Raw genomic sequence first — 10,520 nt, 5'->3', positions numbered from 1 at the left:
ATACAATTTTCTAATTTAAAAATTAGACAAGTTTTACTTTATTTTCAGATTTATATAAAATGATAAAATAAATCCTCTATTCTATTGAAAACGTGAAAATGACAAGATTGCTAATTATTATGAAAAAATAAAATATTAAAATAAATCGACATAAATACTTCATTAAGAAAACTTAAAGACTATTCTAATAACGAATCACGTTAACGAAATAAATGATAAAAAGCATATATGACAGTTTTTTCACTCTCAATAAATTTGATTGTATACTGAGTATAAATAAACTTTGGCTTAAATATTAATTTCATCATTAAATTTATTTAATTTAATCTTAATTTTTTTTAATTTGATTTAAATATTCATTAATTTTATTCAATTTAGTTATTTTAATTAATGTTATCCAATTAATTTTGTTCAATTTAATTATTTTGTTAACGTGTCTAAATAATAAATGATAGTCAACGTATGCCACAAATCATTTTTTGATTTTTTTAAATATTTTTAATTAATGTTTTAAATTTAATTTTGTTCATATATACGATACTTTTTTTAATATAGAATAATTTTATCATTTTTTAAATCCAGACTAAATTTAACTTCTATATAAATGTTATAGTAATATTTTTATTAAAACTTATACTTTTATTAAATATTTTTTTAGAATTACCATTTGTTTAAAATTAAAGTAAAAATTAGCAAAAAAATAAATTTAACAAAATTGACAAAAATTAAAATCAAATCAAAAAAATATTATAATTAAATTGAATAAACTCAACTAAAATAAAAACTAACTTAATATTTAAATAAACTTCTAAACTAAAAATACCAAACCCTATAGAGGAGATTTATGCAGAAAAAAAATACAAAGAAATAATAATAGTACGGAAGTGCAGGTCAAAATATTTTCCACAAAAATGTTTATTAAAGAGAAAAGGGTGTGCATTCATTAAATTATAATACCAAAAACTGAAAAAAAAAAAAAAAGTGTTACAAACTAACCCGAAGTCATCTAATCCATTAAGGATAATTCACAGATCTGATTTTAGGTTGCTGAGAGGTTACAAAAATAACATAATAACTTTAGATGTCAAATACGTCTCAGCAACATAAAAACCTCATATCTAAACTCATCTATAACCATTAATCTGTATACAGTTAAAACTTTCTAACTTTATTTGGCCGATTTAATGCAGATTCATTCTCTCGAGACCGGTTGAATTTACCCCCTCTCCCATGCTTTCTTCCCCTGCAATCGAATGGAAGAGAACGTGTCATTTCCGAATGTTTACCAACATTTCTTAATATTTGGTCTCAACATACAATGGTTTTCGCGTGACTAAGAGTGTTATGTTCATTATTCTTACATGAAAAAAATGACAGATAGCCATTTGTTTGGCACAAAAAGGCACACACATAATGAATACCTTTTTTAAAACCATAAGAAATAGGCCAAATTTTTACCAACCAAAAATAAAAGAGGAACCAATAATGGCTTATTCAAGACATGGTTGAGTTACTCATTTTACCTTCCTCGGTTATTCATACATCCTCTGAGTTTTTCCTGATTACCACGAAGCAGGCTCCAGTATTCTCTCTCCACCTCACCTGAAACCATACCAGAACAACAGCTCTCAGATTAACCACACAAAGAAGATTGCGTCAGTATCAGTCAATTTATCCAACAATGTCCTTTAATTGCATCAGCACATGTGATGAGTAACTTATTAGTGATGATGAAGGAAAAACTAATTAGGTAGATGAGAAATTTTGTTGATCAAGATATAAAGTGGGCCTTTTACCAAACAAATGCATATTAATAACTCATGAAAAATTATATCAAAAGTGAAACAAACCAGTCACGGGATCCAGAGTAGCAATACAATTCTTGACAACTAAGCCGTTCTTTTCAGAAAGAACTGCTGCTGCACGAGCTTTCTGAGCACCTTCAGGTTCTTCAAATCGGATATATCCGGACTCTTCTCCAACCTTGAAATCAATGTACTGAACAGCCAAACAGTATATAGTTTATACAAGTCTTGATCGGTTCAGTCAAATAGTTATATAATAAATTAATAACCAATTTTTTAGGGTTTAAAGAATGAAAGTGAGACAGATTAGTTGAACCCACAACCTGGGTATTCAAAAAACTAAGCAAAAGGTATCATTTTAGAAGTGCATGAAACTCCAAAAAGAAGAAAGTGGCAAATATAATAAGTACATAGATGTAAAATGGACAAAAATAAAACAATAGACACCAAGCCCGAATAGCCAAAGAAAAGAGGAAAACCCAATTACCTTCACGGTACCAAACTTCTCAAAGACAACTTTCAAATCCTCTCGTGAGACAACAAACTTGTTGTCCTTGTCCAGAGTAGCAGAATTTTTTCCATCAGTTTCTTTACTCTTTTCCTCACCCTCAGTCCCTTTTCCTTCACTCACCTCACTGTTTTCTTTATCATTCTCATCATTTTCTGATATCTTTTTACCACTTTCCTCAGCAGCAATTTCAGATGGATTTTGTTGATCGGTTTTGGAGATATCATCAGCATCATTGGTTTGTTGTTCAGGGTTATTTTGTTCTGAAGGAACTTCATCAGAAATAGTTTTTAGCTTGAAGGCTATAAGTAAGCCTTTAGGGTAGCTGCAAAAAAATAGATAATTAGCTACTAAATTTATCTGTTTTCTTGTAGGAGCAGGGATAAAAAGAATTGTCAGTATCTTACTCTGCTTCTGTATGAATGTTATTTTGGTGATCTATACCCCCATGTGGACGGAATTTTTCTTGCTCTTTTAATTCTTCCTCTCTCTGCACGTCAAAGTCCTTCCTGAATTGGATACAATAAACATAAACAACATTAGATAATATGCTTATGTACACTGTCTTCACGTTCTAAAATTCTAATTGTAGAACAAAACCCAACGTTGCAACCGAAATGCATTACGTTCAAATTTTCAATGTAATGATACGAAAGTAAACTGGCTGTAAAGCAGCTACAATCAATACACATTTTTTTCTTGTCTTTTGACCTATTACAAATATCAATAATTGCAAACCCGTTAGCAATCTACTTTTTCAAAGGAATTTGACATAAAATATTGGACTATCCTACCTTTCTTCCACTTACATAAGAAATTATTCTAATTTACAGAAGAAAAAAAAATATAAAATACTTTTTCATTATAATTGATCAAAAAATGACCAAGTACTGAATCAATATGAGCATTCTTACTTTGGCTTTAACTCTAGCTCAGCCCCCGCATAGACAAGACTTTGCCTCAAAAATAATTTCATTTCTTCATCTGATGAAAACTCAACAAGAGCAGTGCCACAAAAAATCCTTTTGTCTCCAACATGGCGAGGCAACCGCACGCTGTTAACCTGGAAGAGAAAACTAGAATTTATCCCTTTTGTTACGTAATATAAATTATCAAAAGGTACTCTCTACCACCAGGACCATCGTACACACTTTTTAATCATTGAAGTTACCTATAATCTGAAGAATGTAAGATCAACAAGTGCAATAAAACTCCAGAATTTTATCTTTAAAAGTGAAGACAATTTATTTATAAGAAGCAAATCAATTCTGCGCTAGTTTCACATCAAGATACTTAATAAACTTTTATACAGTTTTCACTCCAGTTGCCACATACCATACATCAAAATCAATAACAATTAGGAGAGGAACTACAATTCCCCCAAGCCAAAAAGTTATAATACAAAAGATAGCTTCAATCTATACAATACCTTGGCATATTGACCAAAGAATGCCTCCACATCTTCAAGCTTAACATCATATTGAAATGGCGATGCAGCAATTGTTCTTATCTCTACCTGCTCAATTACCTCTTCTGGCTTCAGAAGCTTAGTTGACCTGCCAACTTTGCTCCCTGAAATATAAATAAACAAATATGAAAAATCTTTTTATATATAAAGGTTAAAAAGTTCATATCAGATAGAGATAAAGGTCATATTATAGTATATAAGTGAGTCCAAACCTCATCTTACAAGTTAGTTTTGTGAGGTTGAATTAGACATAAGCCCACTTACTAAGATGTTATCAAAACTATTCAGAGCCTACCTTAGCCAAGTTTATAAGGAATTGTGTCACCCACTATCGAATGAGAGAAGATGAGAATGTAATTGGTGTGATTGAGATCAATAAAATAATTCTTTAGTTTTCAAGCATTTTCATCCATAGTCTCACCCCAAGAAACATAAAACAAAGTTAAAAATTAAATTTAACTTATGACCATTTGATTCCTCTCCCACTCATTTCAATAACCCCTAAAATGTGTTAAACAATTAAAAAACAAAAGCACCATAACCATTACAAGAAATCACCATAAAACTTATTTCAATAGTGAACAAAACGTTGGGGAAATAAGATGTTCAGAAGAATAATTTTTATCATGTTTATCATAAGAAGCATGGCAAGAAGGTAGAAACAGAACCCAAGGGGAAAAAAAGAAAAAAGCTTAGTTCGACAACTTATTCACATTGCTACAGCATGGCAAGGGGAAAACACAGTCTCCAAGTCTGAACTACCGACAATAAAGAAAGAATTTACACAACCAATAAGCTAAGAGGAATCTACAGTAATCTTAGATTCTTTAATGATGAATAAATATTAACTTAATGTCGCCAGAATAAAACCACAGTTTTTTTTTTACAAAACCTCATGTTTTACAAAACCAAACACATGCATCAAAACAGAAACTAACCATCTTCTGAGACTCTGACCAAAGTCGAATCTTTCAAAGCTTGAGCAACAGCTTTGACTGTATCATCGGGCACCTCAGCCGACTTAACTTCCTCTAGTTTGAGGTGCTTTCGCATCCGATTAAAAGAACAAATAAGAGCCAAACTAACCACTGTGTGGTTGCAAGAAAAGTCAAGACAAACAAAATCCCAAAAGGCAAAAAAACAAACAATTAGCCACATGCTTTGATTGATTAAATAGGTTTTAATGGAATCAGAAAAGCAACAGGATCAAACACAATGTCGAGACTCCTAATAAAAATTTGTTGTTCTAAGGCTATGTTTCCTTGTGAACAAAAATCCATTTAATCACTTAACCGAAACGCTACAAATTTGAAGCAATTTACGAGGGAACAAACGCGGAATAAAGAAGAAGGATACTGCCATCTTCGCTTTCACTGACGGTTTTCTTCAAAAATTTGTCTGTGGGAAGGTTGCTATCACTGAAGTAGAACTCCACCTGTTTGGGAAAAAAACGCAAACAAAAGTTGAATAAACGACGCGAAGGAGTGTAGAATGGCTAAAGGAAAAAACCACTGTTGCAAACCTGTCGTACGACTTTCTTCGCAGTTTCATCGTCCAGCGACGTCGCCATTGTTCAGAACCGAATCAAAGAGCGGTTTCAGAGAGGGAAAGCAAGAGAGTGTAGGGTTTTTAAGTTTTTAGAAAATTTGCAATTTCTTTTCTTTTCGTCTTATGTATATATACATACACAGTCATATATATATATATATATATATATATATATATATATATATATATATATATATATTCTTCCCATTTAAATTTTTTAAAAGAAATGCGCCATATGAAAATAATTAATTCTTATCATAATTATTAAAATATAGATATGAAATATATCACTTATATAAGTTTATTATAAATAATTTTTATTGTAGATAGTTAATTAAATTTAAAAAATAATTATTAAAATTAAAGAATAAAATGATTTATAGTAATAAAAGTAAATGTGTAAACTAGTAGTTATTAGACGATTATAAAATTAATTTTCTTTATTAATAGATTAGTAATAAAAAATAAAAATTTATGAAATGTTAAAAGAAATATCTTTATTAATAAAAATAAAATTTGTAATAGAAAATCTTGTTACTTTATTCAACCCCTGTTCGAGATTTCTTTCAAAAATTACTTTTAATTTTCAAGAATTAGTCCAAGATAATATACACAATTTTTTCTAATTTTCATACTTCAAATAAAACACAAAAAAAATCAAAATTAAAGAAATTAATCAAGAAACTTAATATTTTATATTGATCTTTCTTTGATCACTTATATTAAGTGGACAAACCTTAGTTGTATATAAACTTCCTACAAGATTTCCATCAAGTAGAATATATTGGTCCATTTCAAGCTTCCATCAAAGCAACGTCTAAAGTCATGATTTTCTTTAATAATAAGATTAGTTGAGGTCTAGCACTTAGTTTTCAAAAGACTGAGCTTTCTGGTTTATGTTTTTAATTTCTTTAAAGGCTTTTGTAAGCATAAAAACATAACAAAGTTCAAAAATATTGGAAATAGTTTCATATTTTCGGTGATAGAATGTATTTTAGTTAAGTTTACTTTACCATCAAAGTCATAAAAAAGTTTATTAGATAATATATTCACAATGAGAACCAACCTAAGCTTCTTTATCTTTGTTATTTTTTATTCAAAAGAGATCAAGTTTTCACATGTTGATATGAAGTTTTTCTTTTTTGAAAAATTTTATTTTTTTTCTATCATGCTTAGGACACTACAACCTATAATGTTCAAGTTCTTAATTGTCACTCCGAGATATCATCACAACATATAGAAAAAGGTAAGAAATAGTCTTTCAAGAGAGAAAATAACAAATGGTTTCCTCATAATTGTGTGACTACACAAAGTGAAATTATAAAAGTTTAATATATGAATAAATTAAATACAAATTCTTTTCTTGTACATTGTAAAATAAGAAAAATACAATAAAAGAGGATTGAAGTGAATTTTGGAAATTTTTGACAAATTTTCATAGTTATTATCTGAATAAGTTCAATCAAACAATAGACTTTGTTGATCAGACCAGGTGATCATGATTTACACAAAGTTATTTCTAAAAAGTTTCTCATTCTTTAAGTTAATTTAACAAATATAACATGAAATGCAAGAGATTAAGAAACATAATGTTACTTAATATCTTTATACCAATTTGTCTGACAAAATAGACTATGTTCAATTCTTGATAAACTAATCAAGTTTTACTAAGCAAACTATTGTTGCATTGCAAAGTAAAAATGAGTATTCTTTCGAATCATGATCACTCTTAATTGACCTCGTACGAGTATTCTTTCATATTGTAGCCCCTTCTAGCTGATTTCATCAACTATTTTTTGATACTTAGCCACTCTTAGTTATAAGGGTTAAGTATTCATTTGGATCATAATATTCTTTCAACAAGTCACTCTTGGCTTAGTGAAGTTTTCTTTCAACAAGCCACTCCTAACTTAAGAAAAATATATTTGTCTTTATGATCAATAGATCACAAATTAAGCTTACTAGAGGATAATATCTTTCAATGTATACAAGGTTTAATCTCACTCTATTAATTTGCTATATGAACACAAATAGTATTCTTACAAAGCTATTTAAGTGAATAAATATTTTGTCAATGTTTTGTCACTTATACAATTATGGCTATCATGTCTTTTTCTTCTAGATGACTTTATAAAGTCGTAAAAGAAAAAGAATTGTTGCAAATCCTTTCATGAGTCAACTTCATATTCACTAAAGTGTTCTTCCTTGTATTTGAGGAGCTTTAATGTTGAAGAGGCATTAAATGCACTTATTCTCTTTAATCAACATCCCCATAACTAGTTAGACTTATTAAGTCTTTTTTAGAGAGTTTCTTACTTGAAATCATGTAAGATAGAAATGTGTATTGAGAAAATAATCCTTTACCTAGAGTTAATAGAGTGGACATTAAGAAGTTGGTGAAACAAAACAACTTTAACTTGTATTCCAAGATAATTCACGTGATAAAAACTTTAAAGTGTTTTAAAGTGGATCCTCTTCATTAAACGAATATAGTATAAAATAAGCATAAATGTATGTGTGTGCGTGTGTGTTCGTGGGTGCGTGTATGCATGCATGCGTGGGTGTGTATGATCGTTTCATAGGTGAAACACTTATGCCATACATGATTTGTTGTAAAACCAAATTCATTGTCTTATAGAAAAAGTATGACTATATTATAATCACTTGAATTTCAAATATATATATATATATATATATATATATATATATATATATATATGCTCGAGATTGCACTCTCACAAGTCAATCTCCACAAATCAATCTCCATGTATAGACTTTCATATTAAATCTTAAAGCTATAAATATATAAACATAAAAAAGTATTTCACACTATATATCATTGATTACTTTCATATATATATATATATATATATATATATATATATATATATATATATTTCTTTTCTTTCTTATTTTCTTGCAATATAAAATGAATCCTTAAAAACATTTGGAATCATATATTTCCATATTTATAAAATCAACACATTGATGGTTGATTGCAATGTTTAAGTTATTTTTTAACAATTTGAATCTAATCACATATATGTGATTTTATGTACAAAAATAATTTATGGCTACCACTTAATCATGTGCTTTTACTAACATTGTGTTAACTAGTTGGTAAATCACCTTGTTTATGATATGAACCATTGGAATGTTCTAGTGCATGTGATTATAACTCTACTTCATAGGACATACATTAAAAGGTTCATAAACAAAACAAAGATTGGTTCAATTACTTGTTTATGTTTTGTTACCAAAAGTTTTTTTCATTGCGAGATAGATACTATAGTGGCTCCATTCGAGTATTGGATAATTCATGTCCTAACAAATTCAAAATGAAATAACTTAGAGATCTTAAATATGTATTGGAATTTGAAGTGACTAATTTAAAAATAACTTTCATAAGCCAAAGAAAGTGTAATTTTAACTTAATAAATAAAATTGGGATGTTTGGGTGTAAAGTAATGGACACTTACACCACCATCGAACAAAACAATTGAATAAATCATAATACCAAAGATTGGTTAAGAAACTAATTTATTTCTCTTATACACTATCAAACATTATGTATGTGTCGCAACCGGGATCACAACGGGGGAGAACGACGAGACTCTTAAAAATAATAAAAGAATTAGTGTTTGGAGTCGCCACCATAGTTTATTATGGAAAACTACGGAAAAACTATAAAATAAAGACATGGTTTACGAAATCAAAGTTTTGAGTTCGGGAGTCAGTTACGCGTAGGGAAGGTTTTAGCACCCCTACAACGCCTACCTGAAAGCAGTACCTTTAATTAAACGTGCAAAGTTGATGTGATTTTCAAAATGGTTATTTCCCCTGAAAATAACAGTACAAGACAATACAAATAGAAGAAAAATATTTTTGGAAAATTGAGAAATTGTTTGGAAAATTTATTTGTAAAATGATTAAGGATAATTTTGGATTTTTGGGAAGATGAACCTGAGAAGGCATTGCCTTGCTCCTACGTATCTCCATTTTTGATGGAGAATCAATGATCACGTAGTTCTGGCCTAGATTAAATGCATGAAAATTTGATATATTTTTTAGCTTTTTGGAGATTTTATATATTTTTTTTGGTATTTTGATATAATATTTAGATTTTGCGTAATGAGCATTAGGTTGATTGCACGAGTACTCATACAACTTTTTGGTTTGTTTTATTGTTTTGCATAATAAGTACTAGGCTGATCGCACGAGTACTTATACGACTTTTTGATTTATTTTATTATTTTACGTATTAAGTACTAGGCAAATGATGACACGAGTACTCATACGACTTTTTTGGTTTATTTTATTGTTTTGCGTATTGAGTACTAGGTAGATGATGACACAAGTACTCATACGACTATTTATATTATTATATATTTTTATATTTTTTATTATTTTTATTTATTTATTTTTTAATTTTTTTTAAGAAGAGATTAGTTGAAAGATCTATTACACACAAATGTAAAAAGCATAAAATAAAACAAACGTGGTAGAAAACAAGATAAATTTACAAACAAAAATAAAAAAATTATTAAAATGCATATATAAAGGGAATGACAAAAATATTTGTACCTTGTTACGGATTTGAATGATGGAGGAAAACCTTACTTGCAATAAGTTATAAGAAGAGGTAGATGGAAGGTGAAAAAGATGACCTTAGAGTAGAAATGTGATGAGTTTTAATGTGTATAAAGGGATTAGAAAATGGTAAAGTGTAAGAGAAAAATGAAGTAGAGTTTTGGGATGGAATGAAGAGATTTTGAGAGAGAAGAGATGAATATTATGTAATTGTGTGTGTAGAAATGGAGTGAAGAATAAATGAGTATTTATAGAGTTATAGATAGAGAAAGTTGATGAATAAAAATAATATAATAAGTTGGTGGTAAATTTAGATGAAATAAAATATAATAAAAAAAAGTAAATAGTAAAAGTTAATGTGGAAAGTAAGTGAAAGAAATAATATAAAAAAGTTGGTGGAGAAATTAGGTGAGGTAAAATATAGTAAATAGTAAAAGTTAATGTGGAAAATAATTGAAAGAAATAATATAAAAAGTGGGTGGAAAATTTATATGAAATAAAATATAATAAAAAAAGATGAATAGAAAAAGTTAATGTGGAAAATAAGTGAAAGAAATAATATAAAAAGTTGGTGGAGAAAGTAGGTGAAATAAAATATAGT

The 10,520-nt window shown here is 28.6% G+C and overlaps 1 protein-coding gene across 1 annotated transcript; it reads right to left on the bottom strand.

Annotated features, from left to right (window-relative positions):
• Positions 1–992: 992 nt before the first annotated feature.
• LOC124833344 (la protein 1) lies at positions 993–5,443 on the bottom strand. The gene is made up of 10 exons (XM_047307805.2): positions 5,304–5,443; positions 5,138–5,216; positions 4,720–4,869; positions 3,743–3,885; positions 3,228–3,376; positions 2,721–2,822; positions 2,293–2,638; positions 1,851–1,998; positions 1,524–1,602; positions 993–1,243 (listed from the first exon to the last, which is right to left on the bottom strand). Exons 1-10 carry the CDS (start codon positions 5,349–5,351, stop codon positions 1,153–1,155), a joined length of 1,335 nt encoding a protein of 444 aa, XP_047163761.2. The 5' UTR covers positions 5,352–5,443; the 3' UTR covers positions 993–1,152.
• Positions 5,444–10,520: the final 5,077 nt, after the last annotated feature.

Source organism: Vigna umbellata, chromosome 1 (assembly GCF_029865625.1).
Source record: "Vigna umbellata cultivar VRB3 chromosome 1, Vumbellata_1.0, whole genome shotgun sequence".
Taxonomy (NCBI): domain Eukaryota; kingdom Viridiplantae; phylum Streptophyta; class Magnoliopsida; order Fabales; family Fabaceae; genus Vigna; species Vigna umbellata.
Note: the sequence above shows the minus strand (reverse complement) of the source record. Positions and strands in the feature narration are given on the sequence as shown.

Excerpts from the sequence above, each read along its gene's own strand:
- LOC124833344 (XM_047307805.2), bottom strand. The coding sequence starts at position 5,351 with ATGGCGACGTCGCTGGACGATGAAACTGCGAAGAAAGTCGTACGACAG. Across the intron at positions 3,377-3,742 it reads TCTTTGGTCAATATGCCAAG|GTTAACAGCGTGCGGTTGCC; the intron begins GTATTGTATAGA and ends TTTCTCTTCCAG. Across the intron at positions 1,603-1,850 it reads TACTCTGGATCCCGTGACTG|GTGAGGTGGAGAGAGAATAC; the intron begins GTTTGTTTCACT and ends GTATGGTTTCAG.